Source organism: Sphaeramia orbicularis, chromosome 24, assembly GCF_902148855.1.
Source record: "Sphaeramia orbicularis chromosome 24, fSphaOr1.1, whole genome shotgun sequence".
NCBI classification, from domain to species: Eukaryota; Metazoa; Chordata; class Actinopteri; order Kurtiformes; family Apogonidae; genus Sphaeramia; species Sphaeramia orbicularis.
In genome coordinates this window covers 21,324,973-21,350,577 of record NC_043979.1, presented here as the reverse complement: position 1 = coordinate 21,350,577, position 25,605 = coordinate 21,324,973, and the positions used below count along the sequence as shown (strand labels likewise).

General features: G+C 35.7%; 1 protein-coding gene across 2 annotated transcripts in view; it reads right to left on the bottom strand.

The window, feature by feature from the left end:
• Positions 1–25,605, bottom strand: part of LOC115414808 (inositol-trisphosphate 3-kinase B) — a 72,462-nt gene that overhangs the window by 35,057 nt on the left and 11,800 nt on the right. Inside the window, exons 1-5 of one of the 2 annotated variants that reach the window (XM_030128147.1) lie at positions 15,299–15,792; positions 7,130–7,316; positions 6,144–6,294; positions 3,475–3,762; positions 1,521–2,486 (exon numbers count right to left, since the gene is read on the bottom strand). In XM_030128147.1, the coding sequence (XP_029984007.1) occupies positions 1,521–2,486; positions 3,475–3,762; positions 6,144–6,294; positions 7,130–7,176 (1,452 nt within the window). In that variant the 5' untranslated portion in view covers positions 7,177–7,316; positions 15,299–15,792. Of the gene's footprint in view, positions 1–1,520; positions 2,487–3,474; positions 3,763–6,143; positions 6,295–7,129; positions 7,317–15,298; positions 15,793–25,605 lie in introns of those variants that run through there. The other variant, XM_030128149.1, reaches the window with a different exon arrangement.

Here is a 25,605-nt window from a genome sequence, read left to right as displayed (position 1 = left end):
AAGTTTACCAATTAATTTTAGCTACATACTGAATATCAACACACATAGTTGTTTATATAATATGATATAACAGTAAAACATAAGGGTGAAGGCTGGTGTCATGTTTGTGAAATATGCAAACATGCTAATTAGTATCGCTTTTTAGCAGACTAGCCCACAGGTGTCAAACATGTGGCCCGGGGGCCAAATGCGGCCCGCCAAAGGGTCCAATCCGGCCCGCGGGATGAATTTGTGAAATGCAAAAATTACACTTAAGATATTAACAATCAATTGTGTCAAAATCATTTTAATTCAGGTTCCACATACAGACACATACAAACCAATTAGATTTCAAGCGGGTCAGAACCAGTAAAATATAATCATAATAACCTATAAATAAATGACAACCCCAAATTCTCTTTGTTTTTTTGCTGTAAAAAAGTAAAATTACATGAAAATGTTTCCATTACCAAACTATACTTTTACAAAAAACGTGAATAACCTGAACAAATATGAACAAACAGAAATGTCTTAAGAAAAGTAAATGCAATTTTACCAATATTCTGCCTGTTACTAAATGTTTTGTGCGATTGTAACACACATGTGTAAATGATAAACTGATAAACCGAGGCAGAATATTGTTAAAATTGCACTTGTTTTTCTTAAGACAATTCAAGTTGTTCATGTTATTCAGATTTTTAACGAAACTTTGTAGATGTAAACCTGATCATAATATAATTTTACTTTTTTCACTGTTGTTATTTTACTGGAGATCATATTGGGCTGAATGTGGCCCCTGAAATAAAAGGAGTTTGACACCCCTGGGCTAGCCGCTACCATTTACAAATACAGCTTTGTTATGCTAAAAAGCAGGGACTTACTATGAAGTGATGGGAAAATTCATGAAATATATGCGTAAAAAAATATTTGACAGACTTGATAGTGAAGCTTTACCACAGCTGTCTGTCGGAAAATAAATATATATATATTCAGTAAACCAAAGCTGAGAAAGTTTGACTCAAGCTTGTCCATATGGCTAATATTAAAGCCTTCAATATAAGAACTAATCCACAACAATCCCATTAGTTCACATATTAGTGGACAGAAATAAAGTGAAAGAGTCTAGACTGACTGTGAAAAAATGTACTGACTGGGTATTTCTGTTGTTCAGTGGAGCCAACATCAGTGGTACTATCACAGTTTGAGAGACTTTTCCATTGGTCTCAGTTTCAAGCTGCTAGTGTTTTCGATAAAATGCAACAAACTGGAGAAACAAGTAAAAAAAGTTACTGGTATGTTCAGTTTCTAAAATTGCTTTAAGTCCACTGTATTTATGACTACACTCTAATTATTAACTTTGGTACAATGACGTCATGTGACATTTTCTGCAGTGGCCCTATACAGTCCCTAAAGGTCACTGCCATTTAAAACTACAAAACACTGATACAGAACCGCAAACTACAACACACACACATACACACACACACACACACACACACACACACACACATATACACACTGTCACACTTGGCTGTACTTACTGCTTTCTGTTGAGAACTGAGGACCGCAGGGTTGAGAAGTTGTTCTTTCTCCGTATCGCTGGAAATTTCCTCCTCCGACTCTTCCCAAGATGAGGAAAAACCAGCCGAGGAGGCCGAGGAGGACGACAGCTTCCTGAGGGAGCGAATTGAGTAGTTGTGGCCGGGAACGGGGCTAGAGCTGGGGCTCGAGGTGCAAGCGAGTCCCGGGTCTGAGCCGGGGCCTTGAGAAGTTGGAGGCAGATTTTCTAAACCGTGGTCAGTGATTATAACTGAGGGGATGGAGGGGGGAACGGAGGAAGAGTGGTTGGATGTGTGATCAGTGAAGTCCATCAAACAGGGGGTGTTCTCACTGCTTTGCACCTGAGGTATCAAGGGATTTTCGGGGTTGGCATCAAACCCATGTGTTTCTGCCTGGAGCAACGTCTCAGGACGCAAGCAATCCTCTTTATCTTCTCTCATTGTCTCTGTCTCTGTCCTTTGTCCTTCATCTTGCATTGCTTGTTTGTTTTCTATCTCCCCTCTGCCTTTATCTTCATCCTTCTCTTCCTGTTTTTTCTCTCCATCCGCCACTGAATGTGGATTTAATGTCTCAGGAGACTCCTGAACAATCAAGTTTAAACAGGGAGTCTGCACGTCCATGTCTGAAGAGCGGCCATTTTGACCAAGTGTCTGGTTCTCTGTGTTTGTTTTAGACGGACTGCTGTCCATCTCATCTTCATCCCTTCTTCCTCCTCCTCCTCTCCTCTCTCCTGTTGATTCTTCCTCCCTTTCTCTTCCATTTTGGACAACGCAGGGAACTTTACTCTCCTGTGGGTGGGTCATTGGGCATTCGACTTCTACGTTTTGTGGACTGGGAGGGGAGGGGTTTTGACCGGTTGTCCGTCTTGGAGGTCGAGGGCTGCGCTGGAGCACCTGGGCACGGTTCTCGGAAATGTGGGCCTCGAAAATACCAACTTTTCCTCTGACCTGAAGAATGAAGAGAGGATAAGTGCATGAAGGCCGCTACAAGTTGTCTTCCATGATGCATTTGAAGAGAAAGAGTGTTTATCAGGTATACTGGTGTTTGCAAAAAATGGCTGAGCACAAGAAAATGACAATATTTTATATGAATTAAGTCCTGGCAATGAGTAATAGTGTGTCTTCATGAGTAACAGTTGGGAATCAGCATTATGCCATTAAACTAAAACATAAATATAACTGTAATCCATTACAGTTGCTGGGGAAAATTTGTAATTAAATCACAATTATCCAAATGTTGAGGATTACATTTGAGTATTTTCAGTAAAAACCTTAAATGTAGAATATGGACCAACACTTATATAAGATATACATGCGATATAATGTTTGTTCTGAAACTAGTGAAGGGTTCTTCCATCACTGTACAGTGCTGGTTTAATTCTGTTTTTAGGACCTTTCAGCTTTACTGCCCATTTTACAAGACTGGTTATAAAACTAGTACTAGTAAAACAAGAAGTAATCAAATGTACATTCCTGTTATAGTGATTATATTAGTGACTTAATACAGTTTTCATAGGGAACTACTCATTTGTAACCTGTTGCATCTCATAAAACTATTTATATAAGCTAGCGTCAGTGTCTTTTTGTCAAATATTAACAGACTTTACACATTGTTCACACTGTTACACACTTACACACATAAATAGTCCCAAACATTATAGATAATCTGAATCATTCCCCAAATATGAGAAGCAGCAGGTACATTATACATCATATAACCATTACTTTTTTTGTTTAACTCAACTTCCGAAACTGAAGTCGATTTTGGCATCATCTCCTACAGCTGGATGAGTATGTATCTTAAAAATCAAAGGACATACGCTGAAGTGACTGCACATGTGAGGACAGAGGGATGTGGGTAGAAAGAGACAGAAAACGCAGATGGAGACACAGAGGAGTTAAATATAGACAAAGAAGGCAGGCGGGCGTAGATCACCTCAACGTTCTGCAGCTCTCTGTGAATCTGCAGCAGCTGTGCTTGGCGTCGTTTCTCCTCTCGTTTCTCTCCTCCACCCGGCTCTCCTCCCCTCTCCTCCTGCCCTTCTGCTTCGCCTCTGTCCTCACAGCCGGGCGAGCTCAGGCGTCGGACCCGCTGGCCCACATTGACTCCAAGCAGCTCCGGGCTTCGCGGGGAGGGAGATCGAGCACGAGGGGTGGGGCTTGGAGAGAGCGAGGAGGGCGAAGTGGGGAAAACAAAGGTTCGACCCCGTGTTTGATGACTTGTCTAGCGGTGGAGAGACACAAAAGGAGGGCAGAGTTGATCCATTCATTCATACCAAGTAAGGTAAATGTGCAGGTTGAGCTACAGTTAACTGGCAAAAATCCAACTTACTTAAAAAAAACAAAAAAATTCCATCCATCTGACATTAAATTTGATGTTGTCATATTCTCCTCAGACCCAGGAAAGTAAAGGTTTTGCTTATTAACATTAAATAATTGCCTTGATTGGATAAAGCATGATGCAATACAATAGCTTTTATAGATACTTTTTTTATGGAATGTCCTTTGCAGTGGACAGTGTTTAAGTTTTTTTTTTTTCTTTTTTAAGTAAAGCTGTGAAACTCTTGTCCCCTACAGAAGACAAAAATGCACTGCAGGGTTTCAGGAGGATATTGTAATTTAACCCATAAAGACTCAGTGTTACTTTTGTGGCAGTTCCCAAATGTATTTTTGTCATTATTTTAACCTTTTTTAATTTTATTCTAATATTATTCTCTGTATTTTGCTGTTTTTCAGTTTAAATCAGGTATTTTACTATATTTAAAGGTGGGGTAGGAGATCTTGAAAAAATGATTTGAGCAAGCTACATTTTGAAAATACACAATTCAAAAGCCCAAACCCCTTTCTTCAGACATCCCCCCGAAGCCACGCCTCCAGAGTACTGGCACCTGCAATGGTTGTTCCTGAGGGTTCATGAACGCTGTACAGCATCAATTCACCCAAATCCGGATCCAGCACCAGCTCCGGCATGCAGATCCACGCCTACCTCATTCAGTCTCCTCCAACACCCCCACTCTTACGATTCATCCCCCCCGACCTATCTGGCTAATGTTACATTCCCTTGTGATTTATGTTTGTGACAAAACAGTTTGCAGATGATCTTTCCATCCTAATATAACTAATATAGCCAAGCTCTGGCCCTGGCTCCGTTTCCTGTACAAGTGCTCCAACCCCCTGAGAACACACAATTCATGCCCAAAGATGGGTACACACAGAGGGGGGAGGGGGGAGGGACAAATGGCAGTTGAGTTTGATAGACATATCACCATTCAATCATTTCAGTGGGCTGGTTAAAATGATTGGATGGTGTATTTTCAGTCCTGTACGTTCTACAGGTGACTAAAATTTTTAATTTTTATGTTAGAGCATTTAATTAATTGTTTGCAATCGGGGTGTGAAAGGGATTTTCAGCAATATAGTAAAAAATGCTCTAGGAAAACCTCTCCTACCCCACCTTAAATTCACTGATCATGTAGATCAGTGGTTCTCAAATTGGGGTACGCATACCCCTGGGGTATGTGAAGGCACTCCAGGGGGTATGTGAGATTTTAAAATATATTTAAAAAGTAGCATCCATGCAAAAGTCCTTTAAAAAATAATTATTAAATGAATTAAATATTTCAGGAAAATATATAAGTTCATAAAATGAATTTTATATTCAATAGGCTATTCAGTTTCATCATCCTAAAAACCCAGAGTCTCCCCTATACCAGAATGGTTCGACCCAACCTGTCATATACCACCTAGCATCACCTGTCAATCACTTGAAAATTCAAACAATGGAGTCGTAATTCTTTTTGAGAACAGATCTTTACTATGATCCCAACAGAGGACACTTTATGTTGATAATTATTTTTATGTGCACAAATCTTTATGTATAATTAAGTTAATTCCTTCTTTCTTTTTTTAGTTATATCTTTTTATTTCCAAATAGTTCAAGAGAGACCACTACAAATGGAGTTCCAAAGTTTAATAAATCACACCCTGATGGCAAAGCACTCTGTTTTAAGTAATTTTTTTTCAACCAAAAATGCTTTGCGCTGGTTAGGGGGTACTTGGCTGAAAAAATATTTCACAGGGGGTACATGACTGAAAAAAGATTGAGAACCACTGATGTAGATGATCATAAAAAGCTCAAATTAAAGTTGAGGGTTATTATACAAAAAACAGAGAAAACTGAAGAAAAAGTGACTTTTTCTGCAAAATCTATCAGTAACTGAACATTAACCCAGTGTCTCCATCCACTGTCACTGATCCAACTCCATGGGTTTTACTAGTGAATTAATGTCGTAGAAGAGGACAGTGTTTCCATGTTCACTACAGAGCCTCTGAAAGTCCAAATGAGTCATATCTGATGACCATAAAAAGGTGAAAAATTGCATTTTACACCAATTATTTACATGTATTGATAGGATTAATGGATCAGCAGGTATTAACTACTTTAGATCAGTAGATGGTTTTGGTTGGTGATGGATGTTTGGGTCTTTATGGATTAAATTTTAGCTTGGCCATGAAGTCAAAGCTCTAGAAAAAAACAAAAAAAAATCCCAGACTCAAGTGTGAGAAATCAAGGATTGAGTTTGCAAATATTTCAACCTATGTTACCTTGGGACTGGTTGGGCTGTAGTGACCTCCACCCAGTAGTTGGCAATAAGTGCTTCGATCTGGAACCGGCAGAACGGGACGACCAACTGGGCTGGTTCTAGCTCGGGAAGCGGTATTAGAGGAGCCTGGCTGTGTGTGAAACTGGTTACTACTGAATAAGGAGAAATGAGTGGAACAAGGAGAGGAGAGGAGAATAAAAGACACAATAAAACACGTTGTATAAGGACTGGAAAATAATGACACCAGATAAAGATCATCTGACTACAAACAAACCACATTCAGATGCTAAAAAAATGTTACATTACAGATCAAAAGGTTACAACAGCAGCATTTCATGTGTCACAAAGTGGAAATACATAAATGAAAGTCAAGAGGGGTAGCTGATCCTCTTCATCAATCTGTAGTTTTTAAAATTTAAGTTAATTTAGACAAAACATAGTCCTACAAGTTTAACTGTAACAAAGACTAGAATAGAATAGAATAGAATAGAATAGAATAGAATAGAATAGAATAGAATAGCCTTTATTGTCATTGTGTGTGCAATAAAATTAGAAGTGCAACTCCAGCCAGTGCAGCAATATTTAAAAACACCAGTGCTATAGAAATGAGAATAGAGAGAAAATAAAATTACAAAAACTAAAAAATAACAACAGAAAATATAATAAAAATGTATAATTTAACAAAGTAACATAGGAATAGAGCTTAGTAGAATAAAAAAAATTAAAAAGTGGATAAAACATGAATTGGCGCATTTTACGTATTAACAATATGTGTATCTATGGACAACATTAACAGTAAGTATTACCATGAATAACAGTATGTATGTCTGAAACAGGATGTATCTCTATTAACAGTATTAATAGTGTGTATTTAGGAAGAAGTAAGAAACTAACCCATCATGGCTAAAGTTAACAAAAGCATAACAAGAAAATGCTGCAGAGGTTATATTCATTGTACTTTTTTAAAATAAAGTAATAAACACTGACCTGTTCATGACTCCGAGGCCGTTGAGGTTCAGGGCAGAGGCTGCCATCCCCGCGGCCGGGCCAGGGGCTTTAAGTGCTGGGCACACATCTGACAATCTCCCCTGGAGCTGCAGGGAGGTCCAGAGAATGACGATCAGTGTTTCCTCTGCGTTCAGTCAGCAGTAGCAGACCCACGCAGCACCCACCGCTGAAAAAAACACCAGGATATTCAGAAAACATCATTTAACTCATATGCATTTTATGAAGTGTTAGCAAATGACAGCGATTCATCATGATGGAATATCAAAATAAAAGCCTTTGAGTCTTTTTTCAAAAACTGGAGGATACTGGATTTTCCGTTCCTGGAAGGACGCCTCTAAATGCGTCATGGACAAAGATGATAATTCATGTCATCCTGCTGTTATGCCAAAATAAAGGATCACTCTTTGTACCGGGAATAAAGTAAAACTACAGGAATGAAAAATTACAAAGAAAAGTTAAGAAGTGGAAATGGGCAGTGTGAGGAATGGAAACACTTCACTACTAGGGATAATTTTTCTTGACCTATAAAATCTGATATTTTTATGACACTAATTTGAATTTAACAGCTGGTTTACGACCAGTCAGTGGCATGTGTAATTCTCTCTGTGGATTTAAGCAACAAATCCACAACAAACAATCTTTAAAGGAGTGATATTTTGCTTTTTTTTTTTTTAAGTGGAATTATGTATTTTAAAACATTTCCCTGCGGTCTACATAAACTGTAAATGCTATGCTTGGGTCTGAATTCTTAATTAATTCAACTCCACAGGTCCATCTTCAGCCCTATTTCTGAGTAATGACACCAGGAAGGTTGTTTTGAGCGCTGACCCTTTAAATGCACAAGCCACTTCAGACCCCACCCCCTCCAGGTTGTTGGCTGTGCTGCTCTGTCCCGTTCAACCAACAACTGAACATTTTAGATGATCGGCTCAAACTTTAGACATATTTTCAGTTTTTATTACAACTGCTGCTGACAAACAATTATGTTGTACCTGGAGAAATGTTCGTCGGAAGTCTTGTCCTTATATGTGCAAATATCGTGACGTAACTCGTTACAGACGTAATAAGTTAAGCAGGAATTGAAATGAGTTGTAGAAATCCCCTTGATTTTTGCAAAAAAGGAGTATAAAGATAGCTTTGCAGCACCTGGAGGGTTCCACTTCAAACTTTTTATTATATATATATATATATATATATATATATATATATATATATTTTATAAATATATATATATATATATATATATATATATATATATATATATATATATATGTGTGTGTGTGTGTATATGTATGTGTACATATATGTATAGATAGATAGATGTGTACGTATATGGGTGTATATACAGTATGTATGTATATATGTACATATTGTTGGTTAAGACAAAGATGTGACAGCTAATAAACTATGCTTCTTCTCACTCTTTTTCGAATATGACTTTTTTTTTTTCTTTTTGCGTGTATCATTATTTTATGCTTTCTTGAATTTTCATTTCTATATTATGTTGTGCAAAGAAGTCAAATAGTAGTAAACAGGAAGCTTGTATCATATCCATATTCGAAATAAATAAAAAAAAAAAAAAAGCACAAATAAATGTACCAAAACTAATAAAAGTGGGTTTAGCAAAATATGACCCCTTCAAAATGTCTTACAGCTTTACATAGTAACTGTATGAGTGATTTCCTGGTGAATTTCTGCTCTACAGTTGTACACTATGGGCCCAATTAATGACAAAACTCTCACCGTTCACTGCAGAAGTAAAAAACTGATCACCAAAGGAATAGAGAAAGGGTAAAGAGCTGGGGAAAAAGAGGTGGAAAATGCTTCAGCTTAGCTTTGGAATCTCCATACTCCTCAAAGAGAAAGACAGATGCAGATAAAGACCTGCAGGAAAATGCAAAGTCACTGAATAAACACTTCTCCTTTCAAACAGCCCTCTCACTGTACAATGTAAGTACATTTTAGAGACAGTCAGTCATTATCGTACTGAACAGCCATGTGATATATTTTTTTGTGATGATGTAGGTGGAGACATGTTGTTCGTGATGGTTTCAACACAAAATCCTATTTTACATAATTCTACACAGTTGCTGATCCATTCACCACTTCATGTTCTTGCACATTAGAAAGAGGCAGTAGTATACGGCGTAACAAATGAGAAAAAAAAATGCAAATTAGCTTGACTGCAATGGGCTTTCACAACTGATCTGACACATAACATGGATAAATACATGTTATTTCCTAATGGCAACTTTATGGAGTGTATTGGGTTGGTCTCTGATACACACAACAACACACACACTATGATGCTATGTTTTACTTGCTTAGTCTTTTATCTCGATATAGTATTTTATTTTTTAGTGGACTTTAATTGGACTCTGTAGTACTTTGAGATTCTACTGAATGAAAAGTGCTTTATAAATGCAATCTATCATTATTATTATTATTATTATTATTATTATTATTATTATTATTATTATTATTATTGTTTTAACCCATAAAGACCCAAACATCCATCAGCAACCAAAATCATTCACTGATATAAAATGTTTAACACCTGTTGATCCACTAAACCTATCAATCCACGTAACTATTTTCTGTAAAAGGCAGTTTGTCATCAGATATGACCCATTTGGACGTTCAGAGGCTCCACGGTGAATGTGGAAACACTGTCATCTTCCACAAAATTGATCCACAAATAAAATCCATGTAGTTTGACAAATGACGACTGGAGGTACTTATTTTATGTTCACTTAGTGATATATTTTTCAAAATAATGTATCTTTTTCTTCAGTTTTCTCTGTTTTGCATATAATAACCCTCAACTTTAATCTGAGTTTTAATGCAAATCTACATAATTAGTACATTAAATGTAAGGAAAGACCTGAATTTCACTAAAAAATGCAAAATACTGAGCCTAATCAAGGTTCAATTTAATGTCATTAAATGTAGTATATACATGAAACGAAATCAGCACTCAGGACCAGCAATGTACATCATAAAAAATCCTATAAAAAGTAATCCTATATTAAAATAACAGTAAAACCTAATAATAAATCATGAATAAATAATGCATAAATACTGCAGTGCAAGATTAGAATGAGCAGCATGTTAGAACAGGATAATATTAATATTATTATGGTGATAAATCATTAATTAAGTTTAAAAATAAGGGGGGGGGGTGTCATTTGGGAACTGCCACAAAAGCAGCACTGGGTCTTTATGGGTTAAGCTCAACATACCAGCTTTAGAAATGTGTATTTGATGCTAGTCGGTATAAAGTATAGAACATGTATGGACTACAGGACTTCATTTTTGTTTTCATATGAGATCTAAAATAGTGCAGAGGATCTAACATATATTTCCACAGCGAGTGATCACTACTGTCTTACGTGTCAGTTAATGTAAAGCTCCCACTTCTTCAAAACAACAGCTTCTGAAACCTTATCCAGTCCAGTTATCGGGCTTGCTCAAGTGCGCTGGCATTCACGTCGTGTGCAGAGCTGCCAAAAACTGCCCTGGGATGTGTTTTGATTCTAGATAAGTTAAGACATCAGGTCATGAACTATGGGGTAAACATGGGATTTCCTTGTTGGGGAGTGACGCAGATCAAGAGAGGCAGGACATAGTGTGAAAAAGTCGTGTCCCTCTCTCTCGCTTACTGAACATAAAGTGCTGCTTTTTCACACTTTGTAATTACTTCTCTGTAGCTAGAGAAGAGACCTAAAACACACACTAGCTACAATGACGTAGTTCATGTTTTAACACTGAATCCTGTTTTATGTAAAGTTCAGCCTCTAAAAATATTCAGAAACATCTAAACCTTGGACAAAATAAACATGTATGCGTGATTTAAAGTGCCATCACATGACATATGGCCTTAACCCTTAAAGACCTACTACTATTTCTGTGGCGACTTCCCACATTATTCTCTTAACCCAGAGGCGTCAAACTCATTTTAGTTCAGGGGCCACATTCAGCTAAATTTGATCTGAAGTGGGCCGAACCAGTAAAATAATATATCATATGTAACAATATACCATAATAACATATAAATAATGTCAACTCCAAAGTTTTCTCTGTGTTTAAGAGTGAAAAAAGTAAATTTACATTATGAAAAGGTTTCCATCTACAAAATATCCTTTCAAACAATGTGAATAACATGCACAAAGGAAAAAAATAAGTGTAATTTTTACACTGTTCTGCCTCAGTTTATCATTTACACATGTACATTATAACGTACAGTTGACAGTGGATCTACAAACACACAAAACATTTAAAATAACAGACAGAATCTTGTTAAAATTGCACTTACTTCACTTAAGACATTTCAGGTCGTTCATATGTGTTCAGTTTATTCACTTTTTTTTGTGCAAAATTATACTTTGTTTTAGTGTAAATGCATGAAAATATTTAAATTTACAAACAGAAAAATTAGGAGTTGTCATTATTTATTTGTTATTTTGATAATATTTTACTGGTCTGACCCACTTGAGATTGAACTGGTCTGAATGTGGAACCTGAACTAAAAGGATTGTTCATATCTTAGCGTAAATTTTGCATTTCACAAATTCATCCCAAGGGCCGGACTGGACCCTTTGGCGGACCGGATTTGGCCCCCGGGCCACATGTTTGACACCTGTGTCTTAACCCTTCATTGAAATACCCTGAAATTCCAAATTTCAACCTTAGTGTGTTATTAGACATCATCATCTACCACCTCTTGCTTTAAACATCTGAACATCACTTGCTACATAGTAAACCCATGCAATAATAAAACAACTGTTATAAAGCCATAAACTGACAAAAATCATTCATATTCACTATTTACAGCTTCAAAATGTCCATAAAATCTCTCTGCATCACTGTATAATATTATAAAAACCAACATGCTTCTGGACCTCACTGAGGCACAGGATTGGCCCCATATTTAATGTTTGAGGAAATGACCAAAACTGGTCACTTGCCAGATAAAGGGTTAATTTTGTAGTTTTCAGTGAAAATCAGATATATTTTTACTATATTTCTTTTAATTTATTTATGTTGATTTTCATAAAAGCTTAGACTATTGTCAAAGTTTGTTCTACTGAAACAGAAAAAACTGAAGAAAAAGTGAACTCAACATAAACACAAGCATCTACAACCACTGACATTTATTACACGTTTTTTTTTTTGTTTTTTTTTGTGAATTGGTGTAGCAGAAAATAACAGTGCTTTCATGTTCACTACGGAGCCTCTGAACATCCAAATAAGATGCACCTGATGCCACTGAAAATGTACTGTTAAGATTAAAAGTTGTTTTTTTTTTTGTGAACATATATTTATTGTTTTTCAATCATACAAAACCATCAAACAATAATAATAATTATTTTACATTTTAGGGCAGGAGATGCTTTGGTCAGTGTCTGTGAGTGTTAAAGGATATGAAAGAAACCATCTATGGCAGTAGTGTCAAACTCATTTTAGTTCAGGGGTCATATTCAGACCAATTTGATCTCAAGTGGGTCAGACCAGTAAAATAAAAACACTTTTTTTTTCATTGTGCGCAATTTTAACAATATTACATCTCAGCTTCTCATTTACACCTGTGCATTATAACTTGCACATCGCAACAGATGTACAACTACACAAAACATTTAATAACATGCAAAATATTGTTAAAATTACACTTATTTTTCATGAGAAATTCCAGGTTGTTTGTGGTTGATGAGATTATTGACATTTTAGTGAAAGGATAGTTTGTTAATATAAATATTTTCATTATGTAATTTAACTTTTTCACACAAAAACAAAAAAAAAAGAAAAAATTTGGAGCTATTTAAAGGCTATAATGATAGTATTTGACTTATTCGAATGACTTGAGATCATATTAGTCTGTATGTGGCCCCTGAAATAAAATGCTTGATTGTGAATATCTCAAGTATAATTATTGCATGTTACAAATTCATCCCATGGGCCAGAGTGGACCATCTGGCGGGCCGCATGTTTGACACCCCTGATCTATGGCATCATAAGCTTCAAAAATACTTAATATGTTGGATACTCTATGCAAAAACACATCCAGTCTAGGAATTTTAAACAGCCACATGATTAAACAAGTGTCTCCTCAGTCTCAGTCTGGTTCATCCTCGTCTCTCTTCAGAAATAAAGTTGCCTAAATGATAAATGTGTCAGCAAATAATATGAATAAATCTAAGAGCACTATGTTGACATTCCAAACACTGATAAGATATAGTTATTTGCACCAATTACTGTGAGCAACAAAGGAGCTACAGAGGCAAGTAAAGCATCATCCTGGTACAGGCTTTAAACCGTGCAGATCTGAGAACATTACAAAGAAATATAAGAAAATAAAAAACAAAATGTTCTCCAGAGTTGGCTGATATTATTGTGTTATAAATGCACAACTGGCGCGGAATGAAGTCTGCGATTCAGGGCAGCCTAATGTCACACTGTGTGGGACTGTGAAAATATTAAAACTGCCTACATGCTTACACAAGAAGGCCAAAAACAAACAAAAAAAACCCCCCAAAAAACAAAAAATTAAATTAAATACATACAGCGGACTATAGGAAAGTCAGTGGTTTAATGCTGAAACATGATAATGATTGTCTTTTTTGTAATTTACATGAGTAGATGGACTGTGAAATAAAACAAATTTGCACAAGATGTACTTACACCTCTTTTTTTTTTTTTTTTTTTTGAGTGAATGTGTTAAACTAGACTGTTAACACCAAGGATGCAAATCAAATACAAGCACTACTACTTTAGGGTGTTTTCCATTTCACAACACATTTGAACATTTAATAAAAACCTCATCGGTATAGGTGTTTCAAGTACTACACCTAAAACTTAGCAGTTTCCTAAAAAGAAAATGGATTCACAGGGGCCTTGAGGGGGCCCCCGAGCAAAATGAACTCTAATGTGATTTGGTGGATAACAGGATTATAATGTAATGTTTTAGAGGACTTTTTTGGGGATTTAATTCCAATTTAGAATTCCTATAAGTGACAAACATCTTCTTAAATATGGTCCACTATCCTCTTTTAAAAAGGGGCAATTCTTAAAAAAAAAAAAAAAGCTTTAAGGGAAACAGATAACTAATAAACACAAAATATTGTGTTATAGCACAGGTGTCAAACATGCGGCCCGGGGGCCAAATTCGGCCCACCAAAGGGTTCAATCCGGTCCCTGGGATGAATTTGTAAAATGCAAAAATTACACTGAAGATATTAACAATCAAGGATGTTAAAATCATTTTAGGTCATTTCAGTCTAAAGTGGATCAGACCAGAAAAATACTATCATAATAACCTATAAATAATGAGAACTGTAAATTTGTCTCATTGTTTTAGTATAAAAAAAAAAGTAAAATTACACAAAAATGTTCACATTTACAGTCTAGTCTTTAACAAAAAATGTGAATATCTGAAATGTCTTAAGAGAAGTATGTGGAATTCTAACAATATTCTGCCTGTTATTTAATGTTTTGTGTATTTGTAGATCCACTGTGATCTCTAAGTTGTGATTCACATGTATTAATGATAAACCAAGATGCAATATTGTTAACATTGCACTTATTTTACTAAAGAATTTTCAGGTTGTTCATATTTGTTCATGTTATGTCCAAGTATAATTCGTAGATGTAAACATTTTCATTACGGAATTTACTTTTTTCACTCAAAAGTTCTTATCCTATTATTTATATTATTTTACTGGTCCGGCCCACTTTCTGTCATATTAAGCTGGATGTGGAACTGAACTAAAATGAGTTTGACACCCTTGAGTTATAGTATTTCACTTTAGTTGCTTTTTAACAACACAACATGTAAGCTTACATGCATTTGGATTGGATTCTCTATTTCGACACCACAAATGCTCAAATCTATCAAATACAGTATGTAAAATTCTGAGTAAATGTGTGTAAATTTGGTTTATTAGTGGCTGCATGGCATGAGCTGCATGTGTGATGTTAAAAAAAAAAATCCTGCATCCAATTACTTGGGATGATTTGTCATGCAAATCATAATGCAGTCACTTCAAAACGACTTCATTTGTTTATTTTCCGTATTATATAAGTGGTTAAAAGATTACATATGTGTGAATGCATGATAAGTTGGTGCTCAGATGGGGGTCTGTGTTGTCTTACCTTCTCCTCCTCCTCCTCCTCCTCCTGCAGGGTCTCTCCTCTCCTGGACACTTTTATTGCTCTAATACTATCACTGTCTGATCTCCACTGTAATAATAAAAATAGGATGAGTCTCCTCCGTGCTTTTCCAGATTGACAAAACAAAACAAAAAAAGGCACAGCTTCCAATGCAGGGCAAAACTTTTTTAGTCTGATCACTTATTCTCCCGTGCGTTTTTGCTTTCTTCCATAAACCAACTTGTTCGACGCTACCGCCGGGTCTCTGTGCGTCTTCACCTTTTTTCCACACATAAAAAATCCACAAAATGTCTCTCTTTTTTTGTCTACTCCACAGGCTGCCCTTCTGGTTTAGTGGTTAAAAACCCCTGAGTCAGTTTGCTGTGGGGATAAAGAGTTTTCTGTGGAGGTTTCTGTTGTCATGCGTGTCGCTCAGCTCCTCTGTGCGCGTAGTAAAAGCGCTGTTTGCGTCCGTTTGTGTCTCAAGCCGGAAGCGACAGACTCTCTCTCTCTCTCTCTCTCTCTCTCTCTCTCTCTCTCTCTCTCTCTCTCTCTCTCTCTCTCTCTCTCTCTCTCTCTCTCTTTGTGTGTGTATGTGTGTATGCATCTTCACGGTTCACTGAAAGACTAAAAACTGGAAAGCTCCGTGTGGATGAACTGCGGGAAATCCCTCAAGAACAAACACAGTTTTGGTTTTTATTATTATTATTATTATTATTATTATTATTATTATTATTATTAACCCTTTCATGCATGAATTATTAGAACCTTAATCAAGATTATTTTTCCTGAGTGTTTTTATTCCTCTTTAGGCATGAAAAAAAAAAAAAACAATGTGATTAAATTTTTTTTTTTAAATGAACCTGTTTTTCATGGAGTTACAAAAATGTCTACTCAGCTACACCATGAATTTTATTCTTGAAGCAAAGAAACATGTATTTAAAACCCAATATCATAAAGTGATACGAAAACAGTGAAATGAAACCATGTTCAGTGCAGCTAATCTGATGTTTTCTCACATTTTAACATATTCTAATACTAGTTATTACTCACTTCATGGAGATAATATGCAAAAAATAAATATTAACAATTGATTTCCACTCAAGAACCAACCAAGAACAGCAAAGTTACAATAATGGTATGAACTGCAGTTTATGAGATGATGCATAAGTGTCTACTGTGTTGGTTGATATGGAACTAAAACAACAAAACCCATGAATATACAAGATTAAAGCTGTAGAGTAACTGTCCACTGTAGTGACCAGTATGCATGAAAGGGTTAAACTGACATTCAAACACAAGCAAATCAAAAACATCTGCTGGATCTAGAAGTTTACCACTAATCCTATCAGTATATTGGAATGATTTAGATCAGGAGTGTCAAACTCATTTTAGTTCAGGGGCCACATTAAGTCAAATTTGATCTGCAGTGGGCCAGACCAGTAAAATAATAACATAATAAGATATAAATAATGTCAACTCCAAACTTTCTTCTATGTTTTAGAGCAAAAAAAGTAAAATTATGCAATGAAAATGTTTACATCTACCAACTGTCCTTTAAAACAACGTGAATAACATGAACAAACTGAAATTTCTTTAGAAAACTAAACTAATTTTAACAATATTATGTCTCAGTTTATCATTTAAACATGTAAATGACAACTTACAGATCCCAGTGGATTGACAAATACACAAAACATTTAATAACAAGCGGAATATTGTTAAAATTACACTTCAGACATTTCAAAATGTTCATATTTGTTGCGGTTATTCGTGTTTTTGGGAAATGTTAGTTTGTTTTAGTGTAAATACAGTAAAATGACATGAAAATTTTTACATTTACAAAGAGAAAAATGTGGAGTTGTGAGTATTTATAGGTTATTATGATAGTATTTTAGTGATCCGACCCGCTTGAGATTAAATTGGCCTGAATGTGGAACCTGAACTAAAATGATTAATTTCTTCAGTGTAATTTTTGCATTTCACAAATTCATCCCAGGGGCCGGACTGGACCCTTTAGCAGGCCAGATTTGGTCCCCGGGCCGCATGTTTGACACCTGTGATTTAGATAAAATAAAGTTCCTCATATTCACTGGACGTTCAGAAAACACACCCATCTTCTGCAAGTTTGATTCACCTGTAAACCCAGTGTAGACACTTGTTATTTTTTTTTTAAATTATCACTTTTTCTTCAGTTTTCTAACTTTTGATATACTAATGTTTGTATTTACTGAGCTTTTATAAACATTTACATTAGACGATGTCAAAGTCATTTTAGTTCAGGGGCCAAATACAGCCCCATTTGACCTCAAGTGGACCAGACCAGGAAAAATAACAGCATTTAAACCTATAAATAATGATAACTCCAAATTTTTTTCTGTGTTTTACTTTAAAAAAAAAAAAAGTTCAATTAAATTATGAAAATTTACATTTATAAACTATCCTTTCACAAAAAAATTGAATACCTTATAATTTATAATGTGCATTTCAAATCTCAGTGGATCTACAAAGGCACAAAATATTTAGTAACAGGTATAATATTGTTAAAAAATTCAGAGTCATTATTTATAGGTTATTACCCCACCCACCATAGGGGAGGCAAGGGATGTTGTTTTTGGTTCGGTTTGTTTGTTAATACTCTAGCAGAAAAACAATTGGTTGAATTCATGCCAAATTGGGTTTATAGAGTGCCAGTGACCCAGAATAGATCTGATTACATTTGGGGAAAATTAGGTCAAAGTTAAAATTTTTTATGAATTTTTAAAATCTTTTTTTTCCATTTATTTATAATGGACAAAATTTTAAATGTCTGTAGCAGCAAAACTATTGGTTTAATTCATACTAAACTGGCTTTATAGATTGTCAGTGACCCAACATATATGTCATTACATTTTGGGAAAAGTAAGGTCAAAGTTCAAAATTTTTAATGTATTTTTCCGATCTTTTTTTTCTCCCATTTACTTATAATGGCCGACATTTCACATGTCAAAAAAAACATCAATTTTGTCTCAATTTGCTTCACACTTGGCACATATATAGAGGCAACTGATATACTGACATCAGCATACGCATAGACATGATGACATCAGCTGGATCGATGCCAAAATAAGCTACAATACGTGTGAGGGGTGGGGTATGTTGTGCCTGGCACCATTTGTTATGTTATTATTTTACTGGTCTGACCCACTTGGGATAAAATCGGTCTGTATGTGGCCCCTGAACACCCTTGACTGTTAATATCTTCAGTGTAATTTTTGCACATGAGAAATTCTTCCCAAGGTTCAGAATGGTACCTTTGGCTGGCTGGTTTTGGCCCGCAAGCCGTATGTTTAACACCTCTGATGTACAGGGTGGGGAAGCAAAATTTCCAATGAACATTTAGTTGTTTTTTCTCAGCAGGCACTACGTCAGTTGTTTTGAAACCAAACATATATTGATGTCATCATCATACCTAACACTATTATCCATACCTTTTCAGAAACTTTTGCCCATATGAGTAATCAGGAAAGGAAACGTCAAAGAGTGTGTGATTTGCTGAATGCACTCGTCACACCAAAGGAGATTTCAAAAATAGTTGGAGTGTCCATAAAGACTGTTTATAATGGAAAGAAGAGAATGACTATGAGCAAAACTATTACGAGAAAGTCTGGAAGACACTATTAAAGAAGAATGGGAGAAGTTGTCACCCGAATATTTGAGGAACACTTGCGCAAGTTTCAGGAAGCGTGTGAAGGCAGTTATTGAGAAAGAAGGAGGACACATTTAATAAAAACATTTTCTATTATGTAAATTTTCTTGTGGCAAATAAATTCTCATGATTTTCAATAAACTAATTGGTCATACACTGTCTTTCAATCCCTGCCTCAAAATATTGTAAATTTTGCTTCCCCACCCTGTACACAATAAACAAATTAACCTAGAATCTAAACCTAAAACTATTTTTGCGGTGACTTCCAAAAGAATCCTTCATTTAACCACAACTGAGTTATTTATCACTATATATTATAATATTTTCCTCAAAATTTTGCATTTAAAAAAAACAAAACAAAAAAAAACAAGTATTGTCCTATATTGGATCTACTGATCTGTAGATGTTCATAAAATCTGAGAGTAAATTCAAAGGTTATTATATCAACACAGAGAAAACTGAAGAAAAAATGACTTTTCCAGTAAAATCTATCATTAACTGAACATAAAAACAAGTGTCTCCAATAACTCTCATTTGTCAAATTACGTGGGTTTTACTGGTGAATCAGAGCAGAAGATGAGTGTTTCCACCCTCATTACAGAGCCTCTGAACGTCTAAAGGAGACACATATCTTATGCGACTGTAAAAGTTTAAAAGTGCTTTTGGATTATTGGAAAACATCTGCCTGTAACTGAAAGAAAAATTGCAAATGTAGAGGATAATATTGGAATAAATGTAAATAAATTGCTTGAGAATGGTCAAATTTAGAGAAAATTTCAGGTAAAAGTTTCCACAAAAATAGTACTCGGGCTTAAAGGGTTAGTTAAAGGGAACAGTAGCTATAACTAAATGTTCACATATTACAGGGATAGGTCGATTCTGAATCAACACACACACACACACACACAACAGCTCACCTATATGAACAACTTATTTTAATAGTCAGTGTGAACTGAAGTGAAAAAGGTCCTTGAGAACATCCATGTATTTTGCCAGAATGAACAATTGCCTCATGGTTCAAGCCCAAACAAGCCTTTAAATGCTTCAGGATCACTGTATGAGAACAGAACTTAACACTAAGGAGGACTTTATTGAAGAACTTGATTATTTTTGTGCTTATATACATCATATTGCATTATAAGGTTGTATTTAATAAAATTTGCAAGCTGGAACCCACTAGAACCATGCAATGTTAGGGTATTACAGTAGAGCCATGCAATATTACAATATTACAGCAGAGCCATTTAATATTAGAGTATTAAAAAGCAGCTGGTACTGATTCAGCCCTGATTCAGGTGTTGTGGGAAGACCCCTGGCACTACAGCTAATATGCTTATTTGAGTAATCAGGTTTGAACTGTATGTAATGAGTAGATAATCAAATATAAGTGACCTAAAAGGGGAATGGGCTTTCTTAGAGATAAGGTGAAGAGTTCAGTCAGCCGTTGCTCCTCCACATCCAGATCAGCCAGTCGAGGTGAACTGGGCATCTGGTCTAGATGTCACTCAAACATCTCCCTGGTGAGGTTTTTTCGGGCATATCCAACCACGAGGACACCCCAAGTAGCAGTATATGCTGGGGAGACTATGGGCGTTTCTGAATGTCAAGTTTGCTGAGTACACTGGTCTACAAGGAAAATGCTTCCAGAATAAAAGTAATGAAATTTTACCACATGAGAGTCACTGATAAAGAAAAGTCAAGTCAAAAATGCTGCTTGGCTGAAGTTTCCAAGATACAGCCTTGGGTCAAAATGTGAAATTCAAGAATTAACGAGAGAATGGGTTTGACTCAAAAGGAATATTTGTCTAAGAGCTACAAGATCTACTTCAAAACACTGTCTGCACATTAGAATACATTCACTTTACAGGTTCTATTTAGTGGAAGATTTATAAAACTATTATATAAATGTACATAAACCAATATATGTGTGTAATAACACTTTATCATATACAGGGTGGGGAAGCAAAATTTACCATACTTTGAGGCAGGGATTGAAAGACAGTGTATGACAAATTAGTTTATTGAAAGTCATGAGAATTTATTTGCCACAAGAAAATGTACATAACAGAAAATGTTTTTATTCTATGTGTCCTCCTTCTTTCTCAATAACTGCCTTCACACGCTTCCTGAAACTTGCACAAGTGTTCCTCAAATATTCGGGTGACAACTTCTCCCATTCTTCTTTAATAGTATCTTCCAGACTTTCTCGTAATACTTTTGCTCATAGTCATTCTCTTCTTTCCATTATAAACAGTCTTTATGGACACTCCAACTATTTTTGAAATCTCCTTTGGTGTGACGAGTGCATTCAGCAAATCACACACTCTTTGACGTTTGCTTTCCTGATTACTCATATGGGCAAAAGTTTCTGAAAAGGTATGGATAATAGTGTTAGGTATGATTATGACATCAATATATGTTTGGTTTCAAAACAATTGACGTAGTGCCTGCTGAGAAAAACAACTAAATGTTCATTGTAAATTTTGCTTCCCCACCCTGTACCTTGAAAACATCAGCAAACCGGCACTTTTGTCATTTATTTTCCAATTAATCTTATTAAAATACGTAACATTTAGCACATTTAATCTCTGAAGCAAATCATTTGTAAAAAATTGTAGACCAGTGGTACAGTCTTGTGAACTTGGCAAGTTTGGTCTTGATAAGAACAGTCCTAGAGAACAGACTTTCTAAGAACGCAAGTCTCTCTGTAATTGGAATGGCTGTGTGCTTGTAAACCTTCCTCCCTGGCTTTGCTATATTTCTGCCGTCAGCTCCATGACATATTCCCACAATGCACCACAATATGTCCCGCAATTTAATTTCAGTACATTTGTCCCAGTATTTACATGTCATTTACATTTCAATACATTTTGGATATTCTTCTAAACTTTGTTAACAAATTCCGCTATAATAATAATCATGGATTACATTTATATAGCACTTTTCTATAAATGCATACTCAAAGCACGTACAGTGGATCCATTATTCATTCACTCACACATTCACACTCTGGTGGTGGTAAACTACATATGTAGCCACAGCTGCCCTTGGGGGGGCTGATGGAAGCGTGGCTGCCAATTCGCACCTACAGCCCCTCTGACCACCACCATAATACACAATCATACACCAGTGTGAGTAGTAGCACTGGAGGCAAGGAGGGTGAAGTGTGTAGCCCAAGGACACAACAGCACATGACTAGGACACAGCAGGATTCGAACTGCCAGCCTTTGGTTATTGGACGACCCGCTCTACCTGCTCTACCTCCTGATCCGTGGCCACCCCATTGAATCCTATATCATGATAATAAATAATAAATATTTCTCGCTATTCTGCCTCTTGCACATGTTCCAGTATTGCATCACATCATCTGGTGACCATCATCTACTCAATAAAATATTCACGAAGTAAGTTGTCACAGAAGCCACCGCTGCCTTCGAGAGTTGCCCGAAATGCATCTTAGAATATTTGCCAGCCAAGTCTCCACAAATCATCAACCAGAGCATCCTTGGTTTAAGCTAGCAGACAAGAACAACACCCGGGTATTCCATGCGTTGTTGGTTTGTGTGAACTTTTAAATAGAACAGTAGTTGGGCCGTGACTGATGATGTTTCACAAGATCACGAGAACAGAAGAACAGACAAGAACACGTGTAGAGAAAAAGCCTTTGAATCTCGGGTTGCTTGGGAAAATGAATGGATGGATGGATGGATGGACGGACAGACGGACAAATAGATGGATATAGTTGCCACAGGGTCTTCTTTTTGTTATCATTACCTCTGAATATAGCAGAAGAAAAACAAGTTGTTACCAAAACATTGTTAAAACACTAAATCAGACACGACCTTTAAATAGTTTAGTACATTCTTGTTTTGCTGTTTTCCCTGGAGAGTTTTCTGATGTCATCTGGATAATCTAACAGACACCACATTTATGGTCCCTTAGTATCTTAAAATCTACAATATTTAACCTAATGATTAAAAACATGCACTTCACTGACAAAAATATTACATATCATAAAATTTTCCTTTAAGGGAAACATAGTTGTTGGAATTTGATTTCCCTAGTTCCATACGTATTTGTTTCCCCATGTCCATGAAAACATGCAAATCTGTTTATTCAGTTTCAGTGCATCATTGTAGAGAGCGGCATCGGAAATTGCTGATTTGAATGTGACCACTGATGGACCAGTAGTAAAATTAATTCTCAATTCAGAGAAAGAAATGTGAGCCAGGGAACTTTACATGACCACGGTGTGAATCAAGAAGGAGTTTGTGAAGGTCGTGTGAAAGGATTTTGGCCTCAAAGAAGAACAATATCAGATGACTAAGGAGGCTGAGAAAGGGTTTAGCTAGATTGTTTTTACCAGAGTGGAGAAATGTTGGCAACTGGTCGAGTCACGATCATTTGTTTGACAGAAGATTTGTTATTTTTTTGATAGATATTATTAATGTTGTCAGGCCCACATTGCACCTACTTCATTCAGACAGAAGAATGGTGCCAGACTATAGGAGACTAATAATTAACCACCAGTGAATCAGGACTGGACCATGGTTATGGAAGCTGCAGCGATGGTTACCATGGATACTAGATGGCGACTGTTAAAAGTGCATCCTCTTTAGGAAACACTTATGTGAAGTTAATCTGGGACAAATAGGGTGGTAGTCTGGACAATAGGAGGTTTCAGATTTGAAGGAGAACTCGACCTAACGTATGCATGTTTATTTTTAGGTCTTGGTATTTCAAAAATGTGACCAAAACAATCATAGTGAAACTGAAAAAACCAAAGTAGGAGGAAATTCACTGCAAGGTAAATTAGTTCAAATGAGACAAACCAGCTGACATTAAGTTAACACTGCATCCAGATTCTTTTACATCAGTATAAGTATGGAGATAATTATTCTTAATAATCTCCCCTGGGATTAATAAAGTATTCTGATTGATCCTCATACATATGAACATTTATCTCATTTTTTCTGTTTCTCAGTTATCACAAATACAATCTGCATTATTTGACAGAGGGTATGATTTCCTGTTATGTCTTTTGGTATGAAATATTCAAAATTCCTCACATTTTTCTCCAAAGGCTTCATTGAATGTGACTGCCTCAAATACATAAGAATGAAAAACCACTAATCCACACCACATTATTTAATTAACAACTTCAGGGTGTGTTTTTTTTAATAATAAATTTCTAGTCTAATACTGAAAGGTTTAAAGCCTGTGCTGTCTGGTTAGTTGGTTCACATCACCGTGTTCTTAAACAATGTTTTATCACATTCTAGAAGGTGTGAAACTAGAGCTGCAGTTTCACTTCTCCATTGTGAATTCACGCCAGACTCCAGAGTTGCAAAGAGTCACTGCTGCTCTCTAGTGGTCTGATGAGCAACATGCAGGACAAACCAGCCACAAATCTCTGCTGAAAGACTGGGCTAAGACAAAATAATACTGTAAAGTTTTATGAGGCTAGAAATAATCAAAACTCCAAACACTGTGGAACTGAGGAATTTAAGAGCACACAAATATTTTGTCGTAACTGATATCTAACACAATTTAAGTATTGGATATAATTTGTTTTCGGTAAACTTTTTTTTTTTATTATTATTATTTCTCTTTAGTTATTTTATTTATTCATTTATTTGTTCTTTTGGTAGGGACAATGCACATCAATACATATCCGTATTGAACAACATCAGATAAAAATATACAGGATTATAGAAAAAAATGCTAATGTGCGTCCGTAGTCCCTCTTAAAGTTAAAGTTAATTTAACCCTTTCATGCATGAATTATGAGAACATTAATCAAGATTTTTTTCTTTATTCTTCTCTGGGCATTAAAAAAACAATGCAATTAATTATTATTATTATTATTATTTTTTTATGAAGCTATCTTTCATGGAGTTGCAAAAATGTCCACTCAGCTGGACACCATGTGTTTAATTTTTGAAGCAAAGAAACATGTATTTACTGATATACTGCGTGAAAACTATGAAATAAAAACATTAAATGCTGCTAATTTGATGTTTTCCTCACATTAACATACACTACAAACAAAAAGTTACGCATATTTTTAATTTTGGGGCTATTTTTTTCAGTTGGGATTTTTGCACAACGCTTTTTACTTTTAGTGTGTGAATTGAATTGAAACACATTTTTTTAAATGACCAGACATAGTTCTATTTACAAATGGCAAAAATCCCCCCAAAAAAGACAAAAAAAAAAAAGAAAGCAATATCCTCAACTTTTTGTTTGTAGTGTACTCTAATACTAGTCATTACTCACTCCATGGACATAAAAAAAAACAACAAAAAAAACAACAAAAAAAACCTTTTGTTGTTAATTACAGTAATAACAATAACAAGGAATTGATTTACACTCGAACATGTTAGATCAGGTTTATCTAGAACAGCAAAGTTACAGTAATGTAGTCAATGTCAGTGTATTATTATGGGATGGTGCATAAGTGTCCACTGTGTTGGCTGATATGGAACTAAAACAACAAAATCCATGAATATACAAGAGAACAGCTGAAGAATAACTGTCCACTGGAGTGACCAATATGCATGAAAGGGTTAATCTAATAATGGTCCACGACAATATGTTTCATTGACTTTTGTTTATTTTA